Source organism: Oncorhynchus keta, chromosome 19 (genome assembly GCF_023373465.1).
Source record: "Oncorhynchus keta strain PuntledgeMale-10-30-2019 chromosome 19, Oket_V2, whole genome shotgun sequence".
NCBI classification, from domain to species: domain Eukaryota; kingdom Metazoa; phylum Chordata; class Actinopteri; order Salmoniformes; family Salmonidae; genus Oncorhynchus; species Oncorhynchus keta.
Genome location: NC_068439.1, coordinates 63,826,335 through 63,853,308, shown reverse-complemented (window position 1 = coordinate 63,853,308; position 26,974 = coordinate 63,826,335). Strand labels below are relative to the sequence as shown.

At 46.0% G+C, this 26,974-nt stretch overlaps 1 protein-coding gene across 1 annotated transcript; it reads right to left on the bottom strand.

Annotated features, from left to right (window-relative positions):
* Positions 1–10,938: 10,938 nt before the first annotated feature.
* LOC118397812 (DNA-binding protein RFX6-like) lies at positions 10,939–22,911 on the bottom strand. Its single transcript, XM_052468954.1, has 24 exons — positions 22,716–22,911; positions 21,972–22,125; positions 21,692–21,815; positions 21,509–21,570; positions 21,325–21,402; positions 21,125–21,152; positions 20,843–20,950; positions 20,389–20,466; positions 20,186–20,299; positions 20,043–20,092; positions 19,732–19,891; positions 19,419–19,560; positions 19,198–19,307; positions 18,997–19,114; positions 18,177–18,299; positions 17,763–17,960; positions 17,064–17,573; positions 16,700–16,906; positions 16,192–16,529; positions 15,170–15,201; positions 14,114–14,593; positions 12,354–12,481; positions 11,363–11,522; positions 10,939–11,041 (listed from the first exon to the last, which is right to left on the bottom strand). The coding sequence occupies exons 1-19, from the start codon at positions 22,909–22,911 to the stop codon at positions 16,357–16,359; spliced, it is 2,733 nt and encodes a 910-aa protein (XP_052324914.1). The 3' UTR covers positions 10,939–11,041; positions 11,363–11,522; positions 12,354–12,481; positions 14,114–14,593; positions 15,170–15,201; positions 16,192–16,356.
* Positions 22,912–26,974: the final 4,063 nt, after the last annotated feature.

Below are 26,974 nucleotides of genomic sequence, written 5' to 3'. Positions count from 1 at the left end.
GAACGACTGGGTTGCGTCCATAGATACAGAACAAAAGTCTGAACGAACGACTGGGTTGCGTCCATAGATACAGAACAAAAGTCTGAACGACTGGGTTGCGTCCATAGATACAGAACAAAAGTCTGAAAGAACGACTGGGTTGCGTCCATAGATACAGAACAAAAGTCTGAACGACTGGGTTGCGTCCATAGATACAGAACAAAAGTCTGAACGAACGACTGGGTTGCGTCCATAGATACAGAACAAAAGTCTGAACGAACGACTGGGTTGCGTCCATAGATACAGAACAAAAGTCTGAACGACTGGGTTGCGTCCATAGATACAGAACAAAAGTCTGAACGAACGACTGGGTTGCGTCCATAGATACAGAACAAAAGTCTGAACGAACGACTGGGTTGCGTCCATAGATACAGAACAAAAGTCTGAACGACTGGGTTGCGTCCATAGATACAGAACAAAAGTCTGAACGAACGACTGGGTTGCGTCCATAGATACAGAACAAAAGTCTGAAAGAACGACCAGCTGGCTTGGGTAGCAACCCTAGATTAGTGTCAGGACCATATCTTGTGGAAGGATGAAATAGGATGAATAAATAAATAAAAATAAATAAAAAAATGAATATATGACAATCATTATTTGAATATGTTGGTAACCCGTTGTATAAAAGTGATAATGCCCTGGAAGCTGGTGTTTGGAGGATATATTAACAACACCCGTGCCAATATCCTCCAAAGACCAGTTTATCGGGCATTATCACTTAATATAATTCAATGGCTATAGTTCATTCTTACGTGTTCTATGTTTGAGCTGCTTTTGAAACCAAAAGTTTAATTGAAAACATTGATATTGTTGAATATGATTTTCATAATAGCAAGCTATGGCTTGGTTAGCTAAACTAGCAAGTCTGTTTGCTTGGTTACCAATGCAACTACTGTCGTTATCTAGTAAACTTGCTAGCTACCTCAGTGGATGTTGAACACATTTATAGTAGCAAATGCGTTAAATTATAGCCATGGTATAAAAGGGATAATCAACTCGTGGCTCTATGCGTTCTCTGGAAAATAATGCAACTCTGTGGAAGGTTAGTTCCACTTCAGCACCATCCATCCGTCATTCATTATTTTCCATAGAACGCATAGCCTCCTGTTGACTGTCCCTTACTTAACATGCAACAGAAGAGTAAGAGAGCAGTGTGTCTTTTTCTTCATTTTGAGTCTATTGATATTGTATCAGCTGATCCCCAATAAGCTAGTGATCATTTACTGATTAAGCTCTCCAACACACACACACCAGATCCAGTACCACTTGCAGCAGCCAATGCAAAACATAAGGCACAACTTCAGACCTATTCTAAAATGTAACAAATGTTGGTTACAAACATTATTGCATTCCTGTAAAATTGCATTTATTTGGTCTCCAAATTGGATCGGTTGTACAATATGATACAATATAATAGTTCAATAGAGTAATTCAAACCATATTACTACACTTTTAGAAAAAAAGGTTCCAAAAGCGTTCTTCTGGTGTCCCCATAGGACAACCCTTTTTGGTTCCATGTAGAACCCCTCTGTGGAAAGGGTTCTACATGGAACCGAAAAGGGTTCTACCTGGAACCAAAAATAGTTATTCAAAGGGTTCTCCTATGGAGACAGCCAAGGAACCCTTTTAGGTTCTAGATAACACCTTTATTTTCTACAGGTGTAGGTAAGGGAAAGAACTAAAGAGGAAGGTTTTAAAGAACAAAACTGTGTTTGAGTTTCTAATAGACAATTTACCTTGAAGTTCTGCTACATATATGCGTACAATGTAAAATGCTTCAATGTAAGCGTGTGCATACAGTACATTTTGCCCCTGCCGTTGACTGACAAACCCCTCCGCTATTCAGTTCAAACTGAGACTTGTTTTCCCCAGATGGCATTCAAGCACCCTCTGCTTTGAAATATACAAGAGAATGAGTGAATAAAGCCACTATTCAATCAAAGATGGCACAAAGTGGAAACCATTCACATGATTGGAAACCATTCACATGATTGGAGACCATTCACATTATAGGCTATACACCTCCAGTTCTTGACAATGTCGAAGACGTTCAATAGAGTTGGTAAGAAAATGAGTCATGTTTAATTAGTGCCTTTACAACATCAAGATCACATTTAAATGTAAATAGAAACATCAGTTTACTCTCAGCATTTTACAGTTAAATAATTCAACGATGATTAACATTTGAATTATGTCTGGGTGACAGAAAGGTGTAAAGACATGCTTGGAAGATAACTGTTAAGGCGAGATGAGCATACAGATGTAGGATCTTAATTTGAGCTAGTTTGCTACAGCAGGAAAATAATCCTGCAGCAACAGGAAATGTGAATTAATACATGGATTACAATTTTTCGTTATGGCAAACCAAGTCTGGAATTTCCAAGTGGAAATTGCAAACTTTAGAAATCTTTTCAAACTCAAATTGTCACGTCCTGACCTTAGTTCCTTTTTTATGTCTCTATTTTAGTTTGGTCAGGGCGTGAGTTGGGGTGGGCATTCTATGTTTTTGTTCTATGTGTTTGGCCTGGTATGGTTCCCAATCAGAGGTAGCTGTCAATCGTTGTCTCTGATTGAGAACCATACTTAGGCAGCCTGTTTTCCCACTATGGTTTGTGGGTAGTTGTTTTCTGTTTTGTGTATTGCACCTTGCAGAACTGTTCGTTTGTCGTTTTGTTGTTTTTTGTTCAAGTATTCGTATTGATTAAAAGGTATTATGAATACTTACCACACTGCACCTTGGTCTTCTCATTCTCCCAACAACAGACGTTACAGAACTACCCAAAGGACCAAGCAGCGTGGTGAAAGGGACTCCTGGACAGCTGAGTAGAGCTATCTGGAGTATGAGACAACCTGGGAGGAGATAGAGAGGTGGTCGGTCGACCCAGGGAGAGTGCCGGAGCCCGCCTGGGATTCTCTAGAACAGTGCGAGGAGGGGTACCGGAGAATGGAGTTGGCGACACAAACACGGCTGGCAAGGAAGCCCGAGAGGCAGCCCCAAAACAATTTAGGGGGAGGCACACGGGGAGTGTGGCAGAGTCAGGTTGGAGACCTGAGCCAACTCCCCGTGCTTACCGTGGTGGGCGTCGTACTGGTCAGGCACCGTGTTATGCGGTGGAGCGCACGGTGTCTCCAGTACGCATTCTTAGCCCGGTGCTCTACATCCCAGCTCCCTGCATCTGCCGGGCTAGGGTGAGGATCCAGCCAGGGCGGATGGTGCCAGCCCTGCTCTCCAGACAGCCAGTGCATCTCCTCGGGCCAGGATATCCTGCGTCGGCTCTGCACACTGTGTCTCCCATGTGTCTGCACAGCCCAGTGCGTCCTGTACCTGTACCACGTGCCGGGCTAAAATCACCATCCAGCCAGGACGGGTTGTGCAGGCCCTTAGTTCAAGACCTCCACTGCGCCTCCACGGCCCGGTCTATCCTGAGCCTCCTCAGAGGACCAGGCTGTCTCTCTGTCTCCTCCCTCCAGGTTCTCCCCCTGTCCGGAGCCGCCAGAGCCGCCCGTCAGTCGGGAGCTGCCAGAGCCGCCCGACAGTCGGGAGCTGCCATAGCCGCCCGTCAGTCGGGAGCTGCCATAGCCGCCCGTCAGTCGGGAGCTTCCAGAGTCTCCCGCCTTTCCGGCGCTGTCAGAGTCTCCCGCCTGTCCGGCGCTGTCAGAGTCTCCCGTCTATTCGGGGCCCGCTGTAAGGGCCCCCAGTCCGGAGTCAGCGGTGAGGGTCGTGGCTCCAAAGGCGCCACCTTAGTGGGCCAAGACTAAGGTGGAGTGGGGTCCACGTCCTGCACCGGAGCCGCCACCGCGGATAGATGCCCACCCAGACCCTCCCCTATGGGTTTATGTTTTGCGGCCGGAGTCCGCACCTTTTGGGGGGTGTACTGTCACGTCCTGGCCGTAGTTCCTTTTTTATGTCTCTAGTTTAGTTTGGTCAGGGCGTGAGTTGGGGTGGGCATTCTATGTTTTTGTTCTATGTGTTTGGCTTCATGGTTCTCAATCAGAGGCAGCTGTCAATCGTTGTCTCTGATTGAGAACCATACTTAGGCAGCCTGTTTTCCCACTATGGTTTGTGGGTAGTTGTTTTGTGTATTGCACCTTGCAGAACTGTTCGTTTGTCGTTTTGTTGTTTTTTTGTTCAAGTATTCGTATTGATTAAAAGGTATTATGAATACTTACCACGCTGCACCTTGGTCTTCTCCTTCTCCCGACAACAGACATTACACAAATACACTACAGGTTTGCATTTCTGAGCAACAAAAGAATGATCAAATTAAGACCGTACATCTGTAGAAAAAAATACAACAAATGGCAAGGATAGCCTACATCATGACAACAAAAGAATATGCAAGGAGTAAATGGAAACCTACAGTTATTATGAAGTCCCAATGTATATTTTGCCAGATGTTATCCTCTTCACTGGTTTGCATTCCCACACATAGCAACTATAATCAGGACCTACTCCACAGCATCATAATGGACTGTCATAGCTTAGTTAATTAAAGTCTATTGCACTTAGCAAGGAAAACATAACAAGTAATTATATTACAAGACAGAGGCAATGTGAGGCTAACAATAGCAATGACACTCCACTGTCTTTCACATTGTATTTTCAATGAGGGGTAGGAGTCTGTGGTGAATTGAATGGTCTTTCCTTTCATGTGACTGACTGAATATAGGCAAAAAATTATGTGTGTGTCAGTGACAGAGAGAGAGGGATTGTGCTTCCTTTAAGATTGTCTGGGTTAGTTAGAAAAGGAGCTCTCTGTCTCTCATATATACAGTCATTTAATATGTTGTGGTTAGGCATTTTGCCAGTCACATAGCTGCTTGTATAAACACTGTACTGTATAGACAAATCATGTATGTCTGTGGTTGCCAAACTTCATCATGCACTTCATCTATCAATCCATTTCAGAAAAAAACAAGCATCCTTTTTAATCATGTCACTATTGAGCCAAATTGGCAAGCACTTAGTCGACTGTCACGGATTTCAAAGGCCTTCAATGTTTGTCCTCTTGTTGTTGGAAGTTTTGCCTCTCACTATTTCTTCGGTGATGATCTGCAATGATTCAGAGTTTCTGTGCCAGAATATGCAGTGAGATTCCCCCAGATATTTACCACCAATGAGAGAAATGCCTACCATGTCTGATGCTGCTCTTCAAATACAGCCACACTGACCTGCTGCTCGCTCCGGGTTAAGACGCACACAGTTGTGGAATTCTTGGACCTCGCGTTAGTCAAAACCCATAAACTGATGGACAACCTCTCACAGGAGGACTGTGGGCAACAGTGAACAGAGAAAATGCAGCTAGTATTCATTCACATTCACTATGATGCACTTTCCAATCAAAGGGATTCCTCTTCATAAACACATGAACTTAAAAATGCCTGGGTAGGAAAATGGACAGGCAAATACAGTCTCCACAAACGGCAGAACAGGAGCTTACTCATGACAATGTATACCACTAAACCATGCATTAACCAATGTTTCCTCAAAAGGTACTAATGCCATAAGGGGTTAGGGTGAAACAAATAGCTTCTCCTCTTTCTGTCACTCTATCAATCCATTTCAAACTGCAGGTTGATCTTTCTTCGGTTATTTCTCTGTAATCTTAGATCCCAGTCGTTTCCAGAGGTTAAATTCCAACAGGGACCTGGAAGACCAGTGTGTGGCTAATAGAGTAGGAGAGGAGACAGAGTTGCTTTCCATAACGACTTAAACTAACAGCAGGCCGGGACTTTGGGAGGAAGGCTCTAAGAAGGGTGTGACGGGAGGTTTAGACATCAAATCCCAGGCTTATCTCTACACTGGTTAGGTTTTTAACTGACGACTTTGAAGTCCAGTTTCTCTCCCTGAGGATCAATATCACTGATGGTGTCTGTCTTTAGTATTCAGCGTAATGATATAATCTGAGACATCAAGATAGAACAACATAACTGTTTTCGATTTTTAGAATGTGTGTTTTATTTATTTGCTTTATGATTTATAGTGATAGTATCAATATTGATAAGATATTGGAGGAAATTAATATTTTCACATGTCAAAAAGAAAATATGTTTCCTATCTGAAAAGTGATCATATTCAACAATTCAACAGAGGTCAATTGTTTGCTATACATTAAGTCTCTAAAATACATCAGATACTGTTCCACCTATTATTTAGTAACATGTTAACAAAGCTATTGGTTGGAATGTGTATTTGACCTCTGTTTCTCCAAATACAGCACACAGTTTAGTAATAACAGATTTACCATGGGGCCAACCAAAACAGAAATGGATGTGATAAATGTATTTTCTACACTATACTGCCATCATATGGACACTTTCAGACCTACATGTAACTCAAGGAGATTCATCATTCACGACAAACACCAACCACATCATCATTTTCCAGCTGAATAAGACAGACAGCTGAATAAGACAGACAGCTGAATAAGACAGACAGCTGAATAAGACAGACAGCTGAATAAGACAGACAGCTGAATAAGACAGACAGCTGAATAAGACAGACAACTGAATAAGACAGACAGCTGAATAAGACAGACAGCTGAATAAGACAGACAGCTGAATAAGACAGACAGCTGAATAAGACAGACAGCTGAATAAGACAGACAGCTGAATAAGACAGACAGCTGAATAAGACAGACAGCTGAATAAGACAGACAGCTGAATAAGACAGACAGCTGAATAAGACAGACAACTGAATAAGACAGACAGCTGAATAAGACAGACAGCTGAATAAGACAGACAGCTGAATAAGACAGAGTGGCAGAGATCTTGTCGGATAAAAGATCATTTTGTTTTTACTAATACAAAAAAAAGAAGTAGCAGTTTGATATTTAGCTGCAAATGTAGATTTGTGAATGATCTCATTCAATAAAAGCTTAATCATCGACAGTACAGGACACCTCTGAATATTGTCCTACCAGAGGCTCCAGCAGGCAGTTGTGTGCAATGCACTCATTATAGACACACACTCATTAAGACACAACACAAAGAGAAGATGTCAGAGGCTCATAGTGAGCTCTACTCTAACCTCTGACAGAGCTCCTACATTACAGTGTTGCTAAAGGTGTCCGCTCACTGTTCTTCCCAACACTGACATCTCGAGTGGCTTGGACATATTAATGCAACCTGTACAGTTGATATTGTGATAAAAAGGCAGCTTCTAGCATGTAGAGAGCTTTCTATATGGCCATTGTTGATCCTCTATTGCTGATAACGTGGTCTCCAACCCTCACTTTACTGAACTTGTGTGTTTGAGGTATGAGTAAAAAGTACATAATAACCACTCTCCTGCATTGAAGGCTTCAGTGGATATACAGGTGAACTGGACAAGGATGGAGATTATGTTTAAATATGTCCTAGTCAGACCCCTTTTAAAATGAATATCCTGTAGAAAAACACTTGGTTTAGTTTTACCATGATAAAATCCGAAATGTCCTGCTAAAGTCAGCTAAACGGAAATGTAATTTCACAGTATGACTATACAAATAGCAAAAACCCTTCAAGGTATAAAATGAAGGATATATTTTTTGCATATGAAATGATATCTGAGGTGTCTATGGGTGGTTTTTGGTGGGCCTGGGAGACCCGTGAGTTTAAAGCAGTGTTGTGGTTTGATTCTGTGACATACAACAGTAAAACCATCAGTCTTACACATCACTGGACCTCTTGATCTTTGGCCCGCCTGGCCTACATATGGAGACTCACCGCCAAATGCAAAGTTCTGGTTAAACATTGTCCCAACGTTTGCGTTCAGCCTGCTGTTGTTTTTACACTAAAGGTCCCGCAATTGTTGGAGGCATTATTGACTTTGTAATTAAACTATTTTAACGTCAGGATTTGGTCATCATTAGACTTCAAGCCATCTGTTCCCATCCATGGTCTGAAATGGATTTTCCCCTTGAGTAGATAAAGGATAACACTGATGGGGAATATCATTCATTTAGCTTTATTTATTCATGTTGTGGAGACAAATGCTGAATCCTCTACTTTAATACATAGCTTGTGCACGTACGTATCAACTCAATACATTTAAATAGTGTATCGCTTCGAAATGATATCATTTCGGCACACAAATGCCCTGGTCAATCTAATGTTACTGATTATGGTTTTATTGGCTTCCATCTGCTCAAAGGCTAACAAAGCTCCATTTAGACAATTCCCCGGAAGTTTCTCTAAAGGGCCACAATGTATAAACAGCTTGATCCCGCTGTGGGTCAAACACCTCTATTGGTTCTAGTTTCTGGTAAACACCTTTATCTGACCATATCTCCCTCTATTGTACAACGAAGAAATCAAATAATAACAGACAAAGCTCAACTTTGATCCACTGCTTCTTGCATTGTCATTCCGGACAGTAATCTTTCTTTCGTCACCTGGTGTAGGTCCAGTTGAGCCATTAAAGGGATGTGTATTCAGAGTTTTGACACTGAGGCTTTCAATTGAGAGATTAGAGATTGTTATTTTGGATGTACTGACAACCAGACAAATGGCTGAAGAAGCACATGAACGCAAACTAACAAAGTCTCTCTCTCTCTCTCTCTCTCTCTCTCTCTCTCTAATGAATGAAGCCTTACAGTATTATTTAATAAATGTTAATCTGTATTGCAAACAACAGTAATTTCTAAGCTCCTACCTCTCATTCGGTCATATACAGGTCAAACACCTCTATTGGTGTATAAGTACATTTTCTACTAATTTTACATTTATCAAAACCTAAGATACAAAAATGTTTTGCTTACAGTTTAGTTTCAACACCGTCTGGCCTAACCCAGATAGAGAGTATATATTTCCAGCATTAATATTACATTGTAACAGGCTATAAAGGCAACTAAAATAAATAACATGCTGTTTTAAAACTTGTATAATCAATCAAACCTGTCTTACATGAGACTATATATTTTACATTTCAAATGTTTACATTCCTGGTATTATTCTACAGGTATTTATTTACATGTTGACTCAGAAAATACACAAAGTCGCCTTTGACCACATGAAGATGAACAGATTGAATTATATTAAAATGGTTCAATTGCAAATGATTCATTAATTAAATTCATCAAAACATTTCACTGCACATTGACTGAACAGCTGAGGGCTTCATAAATGGACAAAATATATATAGGCTACATAAGAGATACTTTAAGCATATTTCTGTCTGTGATCTGAGTCGTTGCTTACAGTGACTGAGTGGTGTGGGAGGGAACGGAGGACCGTGAGGAGTGGTGTGGGAGGGAACGGAGGACCTTGAGGAGTGGTGTGGGAGAGAACGGAGGACCTTGAGGAGTGGTGTGGGAGGGAACGGAGGACCTTGAGGAGTGGTGTGGGAGGGAACGGAGGACCTTGAGGAGTGGTGTGGGAGAGAACGGAGGACCTTGAGGAACGGTGTGGGAGGGAACGGAGGACCTTGAGGAACGGTGTGGGAGGGAACGGAGGACCTTGAGGAGTGGTGTGGGAGAGAACGGAGGACCTTGAGGAGTGGTGTGGGAGAGAACGGAGGACCTTGAGGAACGGTGTGGGAGGGAACGGAGGACCTTGAGGAACGGTGTGGGAGGGAACGGAGGACCTTGAGGAACGGTGTGGGAGGGAACGGAGGACCTTGAGGAACGGTGTGGGAGGGAACGGAGGGCCTTGAGGAACGGTGTGGGAGGGAACGGAGGACCTTGAGGAACGGTGTGGGAGAGAACGGAGGACCTTGAGGAACGGTGTGGGAGAGAACGGAGGACCTTGAGGAGTGGTGTGGGAGGGAACGGAGGACCTTGAGGAACGGTGTGGGAGGGAACGGAGGACCTTGAGGAACGGTGTGGGAGAGAACGGAGGACCTTGAGGAGTGGTGTGGGAGGGAACGGAGGACCTTGAGGAACGGTGTGGGAGGGAACGGAGGACCTTGAGGAACCGTGTGGGAGGGAACGGAGGACCTTGACGAACGGTGTGGGAGAGAACGGAGGACCTTGAGGAGTGGTATGGGAGGGAAAGGAGGACCTTGAGGAACGTGTGGGAGGGAACGGAGGACCTTGAGGAACGGTGTGGGAGGGAACGGAGGACCTTGAGGAACGGTGTGGGAGGGAATGGAGGACCTTGACGAACGGTGTGGAAGGGAACGGAGGACCTTGAGGAACGGTGTGGGAGGGAACGGAGGACCTTGAGGAACGGTGTGGGAGGGACTGGAGGACCTTGAGGAATGGTGTGGGAGAGAACGGAGGACCTTGAGGAGTGGTGTGGGAGGGAACGGAGGACCTTGAGGAGTGGTGTGGGAGGGAACGGAGGACCTTGTGGAACGGTGTGGAAGGGAACGGAGGACCTTGAGGAGTGGTGTGAGAGGGAACGGAAGACCTTGAGGAGTGGTGTGGGGGAACGGAAGACCTTGAGGAACGGTGTGGGAGAGAACGGAGGACCTTGAGGAGTGGTGTGAGAGGGAACGGAGGACCTTAAGGAGTGGTGTGAGAGGGAACGGAGGACCTTAAGGAGCGGTGTGAGAGGGAACGGAGGACCTTAAGGAGCGGTGTGGGAGGGAACGGAAGACCTTAAGGAGTGGTGTGAGAGGGAACGGAGGACCTTAAGGAGCGGTGTGGGAGGGAACGGAAGACCTTGAGGAACGGCGTGGGAGGGAACGGAGGACCTTGAGGAACGGTGTGGGAGAGAACGGAAGACCTTGAGGAACGGAGTGGGAGGGAACGGAGGACCTTGAGGAATGGTGTGGGAGAGAACGGAAGACCTTGAGGAGTTGTGTGAGAGGGAACGGAGGACCTTGAGGAGTGGTGTGAGAGGGAACGGAGGACCTTGAGGAACGGCGTGGGAGGGAACGGAGGACCTTGAGGAATGGTGTGGGAGAGAACGGAAGACCTTGAGGAGTTGTGTGAGAGGGAACGGAGGACCTTGAGGAATGGTGTGGGAGAGAAAGGAAGACCTTGAGGAGTTGTGTGAGAGGGAACGGAGGACCTTGAGGAGTGGTGTGAGAGGGAACGGAGGACCTTGAGGAACGGCGTGGGAGGGAACGGAGGACCTTGAGGAACGGCGTGGGAGGGAACGGAGGACCTTATGGAGCGGTGTGAGAGGGAACGGAGGACCTTGAGGAGTGGTGTGAGAGGGAACGGAGGACCTTGAGGAATGGTGTGGGAGGGAACGGAGGACCTTGAGGAGTGGTGTGAGAGGGAACGGAGGACCTTGAGGAACGGCGTGGGAGGGAACGGAGGACCTTGAGGAATGGTGTGGGAGAGAACGGAAGACCTTGAGGAGTTGTGTGAGAGGGAACGGAGGACCTTGAGGAGTGGTGTGAGAGGGAACGGAGGACCTTGAGGAACGGCGTGGGGAGGGAACGGAGGACCTTATGGAGCGGTGTGAGAGGGAACAGAGGACCTTATGGAGCGGTGTGAGAGGGAACGGAGGACCTTGACGAGTGGTGTGAGAGGGAACGGAGGACCTTGACGAGTGGTGTGAGAGGGAACGGAGGACCTTGACGAGTGGTGTGAGAGGGAACGGAGGACCTTGACGAGTGGTGTGAGAGGGAACGGAGGACCTTGACGAGTGGTGTGAGAGGGAACGGAGGACCTTGACGAGTGGTGTGAGAGGGAACGGAGGACCTTATGGAGCGGTGTGAGAGGGAACGGAGGACCTTGACGAGTGGTGTGAGAGGGAACGGAGGACCTTGACGAGTGGTGTGAGAGGGAACGGAGGACCTTGAGGAATGGTGTGGGAGGTAACGGAGGACCTTGAGGAACGGCGTGGGAGGGAACGGAAGACCTTGAGGAACGGAGTGGGAGGGAACGGAGGACCTTGAGGAATGGTGTGGGAGAGAACGGAAGACCTTGAGGAGTTGTGTGAGAGGGAACGGAGGACCTTGAGGAGTGGTGTAAGAGGGAACGGAGGACCTTGAGGAATGGCGTGGGAGGGAACGGAGGACCTTGAGGAATGGTGTGGGAGAGAACGGAAGACCTTGAGGAGTTGTGTGAGAGGGAACGGAGGACCTTGAGGAATGGTGTGGGAGAGAAAGGAAGACCTTGAGGAGTTGTGTGAGAGGGAACGGAGGACCTTGAGGAGTGGTGTGAGAGGGAACGGAGGACCTTGAGGAACGGCGTGGGAGGGAACGGAGGACCTTGAGGAACGGCGTGGGAGGGAACGGAGGACCTTATGGAGCGGTGTGAGAGGGAACGGAGGACCTTGAGGAGTGGTGTGAGAGGGAACGGAGGACCTTGAGGAATGGGTGGGAGGGAACGGAGGACCTTGAGGAGTGGTGTGAGAGGGAACAGAGGACCTTATGGAGCGGTGTGAGAGGGAACGGAGGACCTTGACGAGTGGTGTGAGAGGGAACGGAGGACCTTGACGAGTGGTGTGAGAGGGAACAGAGGACCTTATGGAGCGGTGTGAGAGGGAACGGAGGACCTTGACGAGTGGTGTGAGAGGGAACGGAGGACCTTGACGAGTGGTGTGAGAGGGAACGGAGGACCTTGAGGAATGGTGTGGGAGGTAACGGAGGACCTTGAGGAACGGCGTGGGAGAGAACGGAAGACCTTGAGGAACGGAGTGGGAGGGAACGGAGGACCTTGAGGAATGGTGTGGGAGAGAACGGAAGACCTTGAGGAGTTGTGTGAGAGGGAACGGAGGACCTTGAGGAGTGGTGTGAGAGGGAACGGAGGACCTTGAGGAACGGCGTGGGAGGGAACGGAGGACCTTGAGGAATGGTGTGGGAGAGAACGGAAGACCTTGAGGAGTTGTGTGAGAGGGAACGGAGGACCTTGAGGAATGGTGTGGGAGAGAAAGGAAGACCTTGAGGAGTTGTGTGAGAGGGAACGGAGGACCTTGAGGAGTGGTGTGAGAGGGAACGGAGGACCTTGAGGAACGGCGTGGGAGGGAACGGAGGACCTTGAGGAACGGCGTGGGAGGGAACGGAGGACCTTATGGAGCGGTGTGAGAGGGAACGGAGGACCTTGAGGAGTGGTGTGAGAGGGAACGGAGGACCTTGAGGAATGGTGTGGGAGGGAACGGAGGACCTTGAGGAGTGGTGTGAGAGGGAACGGAGGACCTTGAGGAACGGCGTGGGAGGGAACGGAGGACCTTGAGGAATGGTGTGGGAGAGAACGGAAGACCTTAAGGAGTTGTGTGAGAGGGAACGGAGGACCTTGAGGAGTGGTGTGAGAGGGAACGGAGGACCTTGAGGAACGGCGTGGGAGGGAACGGAGGACCTTATGGAGCGGTGTGAGAGGGAACAGAGGACCTTATGGAGCGGTGTGAGAGGGAACGGAGGACCTTGACGAGTGGTGTGAGAGGGAACGGAGGACCTTGACGAGTGGTGTGAGAGGGAACGGAGGACCTTGACGAGTGGTGTGAGAGGGAACGGAGGACCTTGACGAGTGGTGTGAGAGGGAACGGAGGACCTTGACGAGTGGTGTGAGAGGGAACGGAGGACCTTGACGAGTGGTGTGAGAGGGAACAGAGGACCTTATGGAGCGGTGTGAGAGGGAACGGAGGACCTTGAGGAGTGGTGTGAGAGGGAACGGAGGACCTTGAGGAATGGTGTGGGAGGTAACGGAGGACCTTGAGGAACGGCGTGGGAGGGAACGGAGGACCTTGAGGAGTTGTGTGAGAGGGAACGGAGGACCTTATGGAGTTGTGTGAGAGGGAACGGAGGACCTTAAGGAGTGGTGTGAGAGGGAACGGAGGACCTTGAGGAACGGCGTGGGAGGGAACGGAGGACCTTGAGGAGTTGTGTGAGAGGGAAAGGAGGACCTTATGGAGCGGTGTGAGAGGGAACGGAGGACCTTGAGGAACGGCGTGGGAGGGAACGGAGGACCTTATGGAGCGGTGTGAGAGGGAACAGAGGACCTTGAGGAGTGGTGTGAGAGGGAACGGAGGACCTTGAGGAATGGTGTGGGAGGGAACGGAGGACCTTGAGGAGTGGTGTGAGAGGGAACGGAGGACCTTGAGGAACGGTGTGGGAGGGAACGGAGGACCTTATGGAGCGGTGTGAGAGGGAACGGAGGACCTTGAGGAGCGGTGTGAGAGGGAACGGAGGACCTTGAGGAGTGGTGTGAGAGGGAACGGAGGACCTTGAGGAATGGTGTGGGAGGTAACGGAGGACCTTGAGGAACGGCGTGGGAGGGAACGGAGGACCTTGAGGAGTTGTGTGAGAGGGAACGGAGGACCTTATGGAGTTGTGTGAGAGGGAACGGAGGACCTTAAGGAGTGGTGTGAGAGGGAACGGAGGACCTTGAGGAACGGCGTGGGAGGGAACGGAGGACCTTGAGGAGTTGTGTGAGAGGGAACGGAGGACCTTATGGAGCGGTGTGAGAGGGAACAGAGGACCTTGAGGAGTGGTGTGAGAGGGAACAGAGGACCTTATGGAGTGGTGTGAGAGGGAACGGAGGACCTTGAGGAGTGGTGTGAGAGGGAACAGAGGACCTTATGGAGCGGTGTGAGAGGGAACGGAGGACCTTGAGGAGTGGTGTGAGAGGGAACGGAGGACCTTGACGAGTGGTGTGAGAGGGAACGGAGGACCTTGAGGAATGGTGTGGGAGGTAACGGAGGACCTTGAGGAACGGCGTGGGAGGGAACGGAGGACCTTGAGGAGTTGTGTGAGAGGGAACGGAGGACCTTATGGAGTTGTGTGAGAGGGAACGGAGGACCTTAAGGAGTGGTGTGAGAGGGAATGGAGGACCTTGAGGAACGGCGTGGGAGGGAACGGAGGACCTTGAGGAACGGTGTGGGAGGGAAGGGAGGACCATATGGAGTGGTGTGAGAGGGAACAGAGGACCTTATGGAACGGTGTGAGAGGGAACGGAGGACCTTGAGGAGTGGTGTGAGAGGGAACAGAGGACCTTATGGAGTGGTGTGAGAGGGAACGGAGGACCTTGAGGAGTGGTGTGAGAGGGAACAGAGGACCTTATGGAGCGGTGTGAGAGGGAACAGAGGACCTTATGGAGCGGTGTGAGAGGGAACAGAGGACCTTATGGAATGGTGTGGGAGGGAACGGAGGACCTTGAGGAATGGTGTGGGAGGGAACGGAGGACCTTGAGGAACGGTGTGGGAGGGAAGGGAGGACCATATGGAGTGGTGTGAGAGGGAACAGAGGACCTTATGGAACGGTGTGAGAGGGAACGGAGGACCTTGAGGAGTGGTGTGGGAGGGAACGGAGGACCTTGAGGAATGGTGTGGGAGGGAACGGAGGACCTTGAGGAACGGTGTGGGAGGGAACGGAGGACCTTGAGGAGTTGTGTGAGAGGGAACGGAGGACCTTGAGGAACGGCGTGGGAGGGAACGGAGGACCTTGAGGAGCGGTGTGAGAGGGAACGGAGGACCTTATGGAGCGGTGTGAGAGGTAACGGAGGACCTTGAGGAACGGCGTGGGAGGGAACGGAGGACCTTGAGGAGTTGTGTGAGAGGGAACGGAGGACCTTATGGAGTTGTGTGAGAGGGAACGGAGGACCTTAAGGAGTGGTGTGAGAGGGAACGGAGGACCTTGAGGAACGGCGTGGGAGGGAACGGAGGACCTTGAGGAGTTGTGTGAGAGGGAACGGAGGACCTTATGGAGCGGTGTGAGAGGGAACAGAGGACCTTGAGGAGTGGTGTGAGAGGGAACAGAGGACCTTATGGAGTGGTGTGAGAGGGAACGGAGGACCTTGAGGAGTGGTGTGAGAGGGAACGGAGGACCTTATGGAGCGGTGTGAGAGGGAACAGAGGACCTTATGGAACGGTGTGGGAGAGAACGGAGGACCTTGAGGAGTGGTGTGAGAGGGAACAGAGGACCTTATGGAGTGGTGTGAGAGGGAACGGAGGACCTTGAGGAGTGGTGTGAGAGGGAACGGAGGACCTTATGGAGCGGTGTGAGAGGGAACGGAGGACCTTGAGGAGTGGTGTGGGAGGGAAAGGAGGACCTTGAGGAGTGGTGTGGGAGGGAACGGAGGACCTTGAGGAGTTGTGTGAGAGGGAACGGAGGACCTTATGGAGCGGTGTGAGAGGGAACAGAGGACCTTATGGAACGGTGTGGGAGAGAACGGAGGACCTTGAGGAATGGTGGGAGGGAACAGAGGACCTTGAGGAACGGTGTGGGAGGGAAGGGAGGACCTTATGGAGCGGTGTGAGAGGGAACAGAGGACCTTATGGAACGGTGTGAGAGGGAACAGAGGACCTTATGGAACGGTGTGAGAGGGAACGGAGGACCTTGAGGAACGGCGTGGGAGGGAACGGAGGGCCTTGAGGAACGGTGTGGGAGGGAACGGAGGACCTTATGGAGCGGTGTGAGAGGGAATGGAGGACCTTATGGAGCAGTGTGAGAGGGAACGGAGGACCTTGAGGAGTGGTGGTGGTTGGAGGTTCTGTCACAGCTCACGGTCCTCCTCCACTAGACCCCATAAACACAGTGTTGATGGGTGGCAGCGATGACACCATGTCACGTACCTCTGATGATCCCTGGTGAGGAAGCGGTGCATCCTGGGAGTGGAACTGGGCAGGACCTCCATACATGCACGGTGCGGAGATCGAGGAGGGGAGGGGAGGAGCTAGAGACAAAAACAAGATTATCTTGAATGGGAAACTTACTAGAACAATTATACAAAGCACTCATCGTTTCACCCAGGCCATTGCTACACATTGGTAGTGGAACAATGCCGTTCCCTATTACAATGTAAAGTGCCTTGAGCACTAAATATAAATGAAATCCATCACTGACCTGCAGGTGTGCCCAGTGAGTCAGACTCAGGGTAGTAAGGGCCTGCCGGCTTTCTGCCTGTGTCATCCAGGATGTTGAGGGGGTCGTGTACATCAGCGTATGTTGGGACGGAACGGATACTGCTCACACTGCTGATAACTGACACATGCTGGTCTATCATGGAACCCAGCCTCTGGCTATCCAGGTAGCCACTGTTTCCATAGTACCCTGAAAAACAGAGAGGTTCCTCTATGAGAAGAATACACATTTATGGTACAACTTATTGTTAGGGCCCTGAGTTATTTCTGACTAGGTGACGTGACCACATGATCTAACCAGGAAAAACAGACTACTCAGGGCCTATTTCAATATAATTCATCCTTACCACTGTGTCCTGCTGTTGAGTAGGCAGACTCCTGACAGCCACTACTGTTTAACCCACTCATGACAAAGTTGTATCCTCCAGAGTCCAGTAGCTGAGTCTCCATCCCAGGATCAGGGACTGTGCTGTAATTGGAGGTGGGTCTGGAGCTGTAGGGGGACACAGCACAGCTGCTGTTGAAGTAGTCTTTGGCCAGGTGCTGCTCACTGAAGGACGGGTAGTGGCTGCTATCGGAGCCGGTGTGGTAGGCAGGGGCCTGAGCGTGTGTCTGGGGCCTGAACACAGCCTGGTAGTTGGAAGTGGTTGGGTAGTAGCTGGGGCTACTGGAAGGCAGGCTCTGGTACATGGTGTCTGGGAAGGCTTGGCAGGAGATGTGGGGCTGGATGGTGGTGCAGGCGATCTGGGGTATGACGGCCATGGGGCCCTGGTTGATGACACTGCCCCTGTTCACCATGGCTGGGGAGATGGGAGGGGTCATCAGAGGGCCACTGTTCTGGGAAAAGTCCATTTGTCCTTGGAGTATAGAGGAAAGTGACTAAGATTTTAGACAATACAATAGGAACATTTATTATTAAATTAGCAATAGTCACACAAACTTATTTATGTTAAACCAATGAAAGTTTCAATAAAGCTCACATACAATCGGGCAAATTCAATTCAGGAACTGACTGAGAAAATGTCACCCTAAAAATGCATTTGTACCTGACAGAGAGAATCCATCTGTTTCAGAGCCTTGGTAGACAGTCATGTTTGCCTGCTGATTAGCTGACAGGGTCATGTATGTGTGTTCTGACAGGGACTCGTTCTTCACAGACAGATCACTGGACATCGCGCTGGGCTTGTTACGGTTGGCCAGGAAACAGGAGCTAGGGGAGGCAGTGAATGCCGCCTTGCTGCCATCTGAAAATAATCACAACAATGTACCTCAGTGATCCTACATCCTCTACAATTACTCCATACTGCTTCATAAAAACAGATAGTATTAAGATGAATTTCAATAACAACTTAATGAAAAAAAAACAATCAGAGTTCTACATAATATAATTAGATACTCTATGTATGACATGTAATTGTATATTTTCGATCAAAAGTAAAAACAGTCACGCTTGCGTGTACCTGCATTTCTCATGTATTTATCTAGGATATTCTGGAGGTCTTGTTCTTTGTCATTGTTGAATTGTGTCTCAATAGCCAGAAGGATATACTCATCCAGCAGCATGCGGATTAGGTGGAACGAACCTGGGATGAAAAAAAACCACATCTTAGTTTGCTACTAGCATAACAACCTCTTACTGTCCTAGTTTTTCCCACCAGAAATCAACCTATTATCGTATCACATTTTTCTGAAGCTCAGATGTGCACTATCATGACAGAATATCCAAATATTCTCTAACAACCTTTACCTTACAAATTGTGAAACTGCTCCAAAGGCTGTTCTGTGCACCAATCACCAGGTGCGGAGGGTTTGACCCAACCAGCCCCAGAGGTCTGCCTTCACCTGGGCTTTCATCTCCCCAGGCCTGCTGTTTGACCTGTTGGGTCATGTGATTGTTCTCCAGTCTGTTTGACTTTTGTTTGGTGATAGACCCGTCATGGCCAGGAGGTGAGGAAGGTGCATGGAAGTCTGTCTCCAAACACAGTGCACGCGACCGAGAGATAATGCTTTGTTTACCTGGGGCTAGGTCATTATAATTTATGGCTCATTGTAGCATTCTGTTCAGAGCCAGCCGACCAAACAAAATGATAAGTGTGTTTGTGTCTGTCGTAGTGCCCGACCGGGTATCATTTAGGCCATGGCAGAAGTAATGAATTTAACTAAAATCTGAAATTACATATACATGGGCTAGTGTGCAGCATTTCCTGAATGTTCTAGATGTTCCATGGATATACACACTATCAGGAGGAACTGTTATAGAGGGATGTAGTCATTTCTTACCAAAACTTGTGGCGTTGTTCAACGTGAGGTTGTGCATAACACGTGCTCCAAAGAAACTCCACTTGAGGAGGAAGTCCTGAGCTCGCTTCTTTATGGACCGTCCGTTCTGCTTCCCAGGCTGGAGAGAAAGGAACAAACAGATTGGATGTCAACATCCAATCTGACAACCCCAATCTTAGATTGGAAATGGGGACAACGTACCTTAATGACCTTCTGCTCCACAACAGTGTCCAGCCACTCAATAAAGGATTCCACAGTGGCATTCTTCTTCAGTAGGTCTTTCAGCTCTTGGAACACTGTTATAGAGTCATCTAGCAACACGAGGAGAAAGCTAATTAACATTGTTTACAGGAATTAACCTGGCAGTGTTTTCCATGTACAATGTAAATGTTCGATGAGGGAAAATGATTCAAGTCTCTCACATTCAGAGTAGAGGTCAGAGTCTTGGTCACTACTTGAGATGGTGAAAAGGGCTTGTGACCCTATGCTGTTCAAATCCACTTGGTCTATATCCACCACCATGGAGTTCACCACATTCTGGTCAAAAAGAGCTGGTCTTGCGATCTGTTGTAAAAACAAAAAATGACCAAAAATGACATATGCAAATTCTATATCTTAGAGTCCTGATAAAATGAATGATATATAGATATACTTCAAATACTTTTAAATATGTATTTGTAAAGTTAAACATGAACAAAATATGTATACTCTTCTGTGTTGTTATCAGTGCTTTACCTGGGCAAGGTGTAAGAAGGAGGTCTGACGTTTTAGAGAGGACACAAATCTGCGTGCGATCGGGAGCTTCTTCTCTGAGAGGCATTCTGGGAGGTTTTCCAGAGAAGACACCATCCAGTCTTCCCAGTGCTTGGCCAAGTTACGGATGTCTGCCAGGAGACTGCAAACCAGATACTCTTTACACACAACAGTACGTGACCTGGACCGACTGCCATATCTTATGACTAGTAATTCCATATAGCATAAACCTTAGAATACATCTGGTGTCCAGGTGAGCAAAACACAAATGTCGAAAGACAAAAATACTCTACCTTTCAGGCATCTCCTGCATCGTAGCAGGGATCAGGACATCTGTCAGAACCTGAAAAATGAATAGCACAACCTGTCCAGTTGAGGTAGGAGTCCTTCAACAACTAATGAGGATGCTGCTCTATGATTCTGGAGAAACACCCACCTTATATAGTATAGAGTCACACACACAGAAGATGTCCACGATTATGGAGTTATCCAGCAGTGGTGAAAGATGGTCGGGCATTCCTTGCCAGAAATGCAGCAGAAAATTCTGTATCTGAAAGATAGTAAATATAAATAGTGAGTCAGGAGAAAATTTGTCAGAAAAGGCTACAAAATCTTTTGTCTGGATTTTGTATAGAATACCTCTTCAAAGTTGACATTGATGGCATTGTCCAGGATGCACTGACAATGTGTTTTGTACATCATGATGAGCGTGTCCACCTATGGGACATAACGTTTTGCATTTACATTTGAGTCATTTAGCAAATGCTCTTATCCAGAGCGAGTGCATACATTTCTCACTAACATAGTGTGAAGATAATTCACAACGGTTACAGTCTTCTTGCTACTGAATACCGTATGTGATCAGCAATCTTAATCTTAATCATTTTAATAATCTTCCTAGGTTTTGGCCTTTCTTGGGAGTTTTTCCTAGCCAACGTGCTTCAACACCTGCATTGCTTGCTGTTTGGGGTTTTAGGCTGGGTTTCTGTACAGTACTTTGAGATATCAGCTGATGTACGAAGGGCTATATAAATACATTTGATTTGATTTGAATGGCAGAGAAAGTTGAAGTGTTGATGAAAAAAATACAAACCTTCTCTTTAGAGACAGAACCTTGAAGCACTAGATGCTGTACACTTGGGAATTCTGGGAGCAAAGTTCCTGTTTTGGAGCTGAGGGAGTATTTCCGAGTATATCCTCCCTGTTAAATAGAGGAACATCAAACAGTATGAATGTTTGACGTCGTAGTCTTGTAACAGGTAGAATGTATTAGAAAACATGATTCACGTCACTAAAATCTTACAAGAAGATATGAACATGAAAATAAACTGTTATTTGTCCGTTATATATTTGCTAGAGACTGTTCATTCATTACCTCATTCTTGAGTTTGCTCCCTGAAAATCTATAATCAAATAATAAATCAGACTGAGATTCAATTCCAGAATGTCATTGCAATTTCAATTCCATAGTTGAGTAAGTAGCCTCAGACCTGGCTGATCACTTCCTATAACAAACATTACAGATTGATGTGTATTAGGACAATGCTCCAGAGCAAATTATGTGAATGATCTTACCTCGTCAAGCCTTTTCCTGAGTACACCAAGTGATAATAGGCACTGCTCTCTTTGATGCCAATGCCGTAATAATGATATCTGTCAAATATCAACAACATCCATACATGTTATATTGAGGCATATCATATCACTCACTACAAGAACAATTCTGTTGGAAAAGCAAATATTCCCCGCTACATCTTACTTTGAATGACCTCGGGTCCCAAGTCTTCTTGTTGTAAGAAGTGGAAATTTCTGACGAATTGTCTAATGTGCACAGAGAACAATACAACAACAAAAAACATAATTGACATTTTCCACCACCATATGTTACGTTTATCTATAACATCCACCACAAACTCCACCGCATCCTCAAGACTCATATCACCTTGCCAAATGTAGCAGCACAGGCTGGATCCAGTTTCTCCTTCCTACAGAAGTCTAGGTAGTGAGCGTACAGGATGCAACGTGGCAGACAAACCCCTTCACAAACAATATAGTTTTCCTCCAGCCTAGGGAACAAGCAGTCACACAAATCAAATGTATAATCAATCATCAACAACAACTAAATAAACATTCACATTCCGTAAGAAGGATTGTTACTATACAAATGCATTTCAACACAATAAATATTATAGTTGTAAAATGTTGTGACTTTGGAACACTACCATTGAAGGGTGAGCTGAGTCTGTTTCTTCTTGTCTTTTATGATCTGAGTGATGCTTTTCCTCGGGGTCGTCTGTTTGAAAGCCAAATCTTTGGAATACTCAACAAAATCCTGGTCCTCCTCAGAAGACGGGGTTTCATTAGTGTCCTCTGCTTCTGACAGTGTTGTGGGGGAGAAAACAGTCATGAGGTGAAAAATATTTTTCAGTTGTACAGGGCCATGACAAGGTAGGTGGCTAAATGAACCATACAATTAGAAATAAGTATTCCCTAGACAGGATTTCCAAGAGTCATGAAAATGAATATAATAGAGAAAAATGGGTCCCATGTGGCTCAGTTTGAAGAGCATAGTGCCTGCAACGCCAGGGATGTGGGCTCGATTCCCAAGTGGGACCGGTACATGGTACGAAAAAATGTATGCCCTCACTACTATATCATTCTGCTATGACTTATTTCTGGTCAGATTGATTAGAATGTTTAGGCTACAAATGGTAAGAGAGAGGGAGAAAATGGGATTTGGAATACATGCTTTTCTTTTAACCTACCCAACAAACAATTAAAAAGTATACTTTGGTGCAGGCATATTTAAAAAAAAACGATCCACAATTTAATACAGCATAAACTACTGCTTGACATCAACAAGCGCTCAATTTTTAATGGCGTTTATAATTTGATGACTCTTGGGGGAAGAGGGCCTCTCAGCAATCAATTATGTGTAGGCCTATTAATCCGAATTTATTCATCACCTGATTTAATTCCCGAATCATCTTCCTCGTCAAACTTTAAGAGTGAATGTCCATGGAAATCACGGGGTAATTTCTCGTCAGATAAAGCGGTGTGCATAAACTCCTCAGAGGCATCGCAGAATTTCTTGGTTGAAGGTGGATGAACATGAAGAAATGGGCCATCCCGGATCGGGCTTGTATTCCGTTTCATAGGCATGTTCAATGAAAATATTATGAGGTAAAAAGTAAAACAAAACAAATACAAAATAACTGAAATAGAACATTTAAATGCATGTGTAAGAACATGTACACAGATTGTCTTCATGAGGCAAGTATCCTATCCGCACAAATACAATTCTCGAAATAAATATACTTATATATACTTTCCCCCCAATTTCATCATCTCATCTCATAATTAGATATCCATTTTCAGTAGCATAATAGAAAAAAACAAAGCGCAGTTCTCAAGTCTCTCCCCACACCTTACAATGAAACTCTGATAACGACCTTTTTGGAGTCAATGCTGTGGTTAAAGAACGACGTCACATTGGTAATTGCCTAGGGATTCATTTATCATATTTGCAGAGGACGGGGCACTGATTCAGTCTATCAATGATTAACTAAAAAGCCAACATCTATCCTTGGTCTGCTGTAGTGCTGCACTGCCTCGCACCTTATGCCGTTAGCAGACAAATAAGTGTTTGCTATTTTAATCTAAAATTGAACCATCTATGCAATAAAGCTGTGTATTTGTTTACGCATAATTATTTCCTGTGGGTTTATGCGAAATACCTAAATGAAACAGTTTTTCAGCAACAAGGATATAGGCCTTGTATCAAATGCTACTCGGGATGTCCCCCTCCAGTGTAGTCAAGCCAATACGTTTATTTGCTCTAAAGTTGCATCTGAACACAACAAATCCGTTTCACACCTGACATTTAATTAAATACCGTGTTATTTTATCGAATATTTAGTTTGCTGGGCAAATTCTCACATCATTTTCCATAAATGTATTTAAGGGGGGGGGGTGATTACTTGTGCTATTCTTACCGATGCAGCAGGTATAGTTGAAGTCGTAAGTTTACATACACCTTAGCCAAATACATTTAAACTCAGTTTTTCACAATTTCTGACATTTAATCCTAGTAAAAATGATCTGTCTTATATCAGTTAGGATCACCACTTTATTTTAAGAATGTGAAATGTCAGAATAATAGTAGAGAGAATGATTTATTTCAGCTTTTATTTATTTCATCACATTCCCAGTGGGTCAGAAGTTTACATACACTCAATTCGTTTTTGGTAACATTGCCTTTACATTGTTTAACTTGGGTCAAACATTTTGGGTAGCCTTCCACAAGCTTCCCACAATAAGTTGGGTGAATTTTGGCCCATTCCTCCTGACAGAGCTGGTGTAACTGAGTCAGGTTTGTAGGCCTTCTTGCTCGCACACGCTTTTTCAGTTCTGACTACAAATTTTCTCTAGGATTGAGGTCAGGGCTTTGTGATGGCCACTCCAATACATTGACTTTGTTGTCCTTAAGCCATTTTGCCACAACTTTGGTAGTATGGTCATTGTCCATTTGGAAGACCCATTTGCGACCAAGCTTTAACTGATGTCTTGAGATGCTTGAGTTGCTTCAATATATCCACATACTTTTTCACCCTCATGATGTAATCTATTTTGTGAAGTCCACTAGTCCCTCCTGCAGCAAAGCACCCGCACAACCTGATGCTGCCACCCCGTGCTTCAAGGTTGGGATGGTGTTCTTCGGCTTGCAAGCCTCCCCCTTTTTCCTACAAACATAACGATGGTCAGCTGTTTAAAGGCACAGTCAACTTAGTGTATGTTAACTTCTGACCTACTGGAATTGTGATACAATGAATTATAAGTGAAATAATCTGTATGTAAACTATTGTTGGAAAAATGACTTGTGTCATTGCACAAAGTAGATGTCCTAAAAGACTTGCCAAAACTATAGTTTGTTAACAAGACATTTGTGGAGTGGTTGAAAAACGAGTTTTAATGACTCCAACCTAAGTGTATGTAAACGTCCGACTTCAACTGTATAGGGAGGAAGTTAGAGTCTTCTCCGTCCTTTTCAAGGTCACAGCTGTTGACTGCTGATCCGAAGTTGGATGGGTCTTCAATGAAATGAAGGTAGCCTACAGTCATTTCTAACAACAAAAATGTAACAGCCAACGTGCTATTTGTCACAGAATTATTGTGTTTATTTTAGCTGCCTGTCAGCTTACATTTGTGGTAGTTGTGTAATTTAGCTACCTTGCAACGCAACCAGCTACATGTAGCTAGCTCGCTAATTTCCATGCAGAGAATAGTTAGCACCAATAGTATGGAATTGTGGCTCGAGTACTCCCTGAACCATAATCTGGGTTTACAGGAGCCATTCTCCTTTATGCCCAGGAAGCAGCCATTCAATTTGCCATTCACCAGCTTTTAAAACTTAATAATGTTAAAATATTCAGGCCAATTTACCAAAGAATAGGGCATGCGCACTTGCTCTAAAACAATACTTAGGTTCTTCCCAGATGAGCCATTTTTTTGGTTCCATGCAACTTTTTACTTAAACCTTTTTTGGAAGTAAATACTGGCAGGGACGGCATTAATGCGGATAGTTTCCCTTCGAAACGCCATTCTTTGGTAAAGTACCCAGCATGTTTTTATATTAAGATTGAAAAGCTGGTGAATGGCAAGTTGAATGGCTGCTTCCTGGGTTTAAAAGATAACGCTTTCTGTAAACCCAGATTCCAGTTCATAGCTACCCATGCTGTACTGTAAATATTGTCCAAACGTCTAATAGTATTTTCGTAGCCATATCTAATTTAATGTTTGACTTAGGGAATTAATTTGATATGTTAGTTGGTTAGCTAGTTAGTTATACTTCTCATGTGTAACGATGTGCGCTGAGAGTCGGGAAGCTAGTTCAGGGAGTGAGTATTTTAATTAATAAATTAAACATAATACAAAACAAGTAACACAAACAATGCACAGACAGGAAACAGAAACAATGACGCCTGGGGAAAGAACCAAAGGGAGTGACATATATAGGGCAGGTAATCAAGGAGGTGATGGAGTCCAGGTGAGTGTCATTATGCGCAGATGCGGGTAACGATGGTGACAGGTGTGCACCATAAGGAGCAGCCTGGTGACCTGGAGGCCGGAGAGAGAGCACACGTGACATCACTATGTAGCCATGCACCAGCTAACGTGTGTCTATGATCATTTGCTGTTATGCATAAATCTTCACATATCTTCACAGGACCTCAGACTGGGGCGAAGATTCTCCTTCCAACAGGACAACGACTATAAGCACACAGCCAAGACATCGCAGGAATGGCTTCGGGACAAGTCTCCGAATGTCCTTGAGTGGCCCAGGCAGAGCCCGGGCTTGAACCCGATCTAACATATCTGGAGTGACCTGAAAATAGCTGTGCAGCAACGCTCCCCATCCAACCTGACAGAGCTTGAGTGGATCTGCAGAGAAGATTGGGAGAAAATCCCCAAATACAGGTGTGTCAAGCTTGTAGCATCATACCCAAGAAGACTCAAGGCTGTAATCGCTGCCAAAGGTGCTTCAACAAGGTACTAAGTATAGGGTCTGAATACTTACATAAATGTGATATTTACGTTATTTACATTTTAAATAAATGTGCAAAAATGTCTAAAAACCTGTTTTTACTTTGGCAGTATTGTGTGTAGATTGATGAGGGGGGAAAATCATACATTTTAGAATAAGGCTGTAACGTAGTCGCTCTGGATAAGAGCGTCTGCTAAATGACTTAAATGTAATGTAATGTCAAGGGGTCTGAATACTTTCCAAATGCACTATATATGCATCAAGAAGATCAATTTGTCCTCAGTTGTTCTCTCGTGAATGTCAAGCCTTTTGACGACGACGATGTATGGAGAATCTTTGCAACCGAATACTTCAGACGAGCAGTCTCCAACAAAGCTTGCTTTGTGCATGTTGTCCACGTAAGGAAAGATGGATATGTGGTTGATTTGTATGAGAGGGAAAACAGCACATCACAGAGCTCCTGACCACAACCAAGCATGTATAATTCTGGAAATACACTCCCTCTGAGCCTGTGAAACTTAAGAGCGAGATGGAGAAGAAAATGATGAAACAGAAGTTCTGTAGAAAAGGACAAGTATGTGAAAATGGATTAAGCACGAGTGGAGTCACCAGGAACTCTCCTGAAGATATGTGGGACATTTATGAATCGGATGGCTGTGAAAAGAAACCTGAAAGCCCAAA

Excerpts from the sequence above, each read along its gene's own strand:
- LOC118397812 (XM_052468954.1), bottom strand. The coding sequence starts at position 22,911 with ATGCCTATGAAACGGAATACAAGCCCGATCCGGGATGGCCCATTTCTT. Across the intron at positions 21,403-21,508 it reads GGGACCCGAGGTCATTCAAA|ATATCATTATTACGGCATTG; the intron begins GTAAGATGTAGC and ends GATATTTGACAG. Across the intron at positions 20,093-20,185 it reads GTGACTCTATACTATATAAG|GTTCTGACAGATGTCCTGAT; the intron begins GTGGGTGTTTCT and ends TTCATTTTTCAG.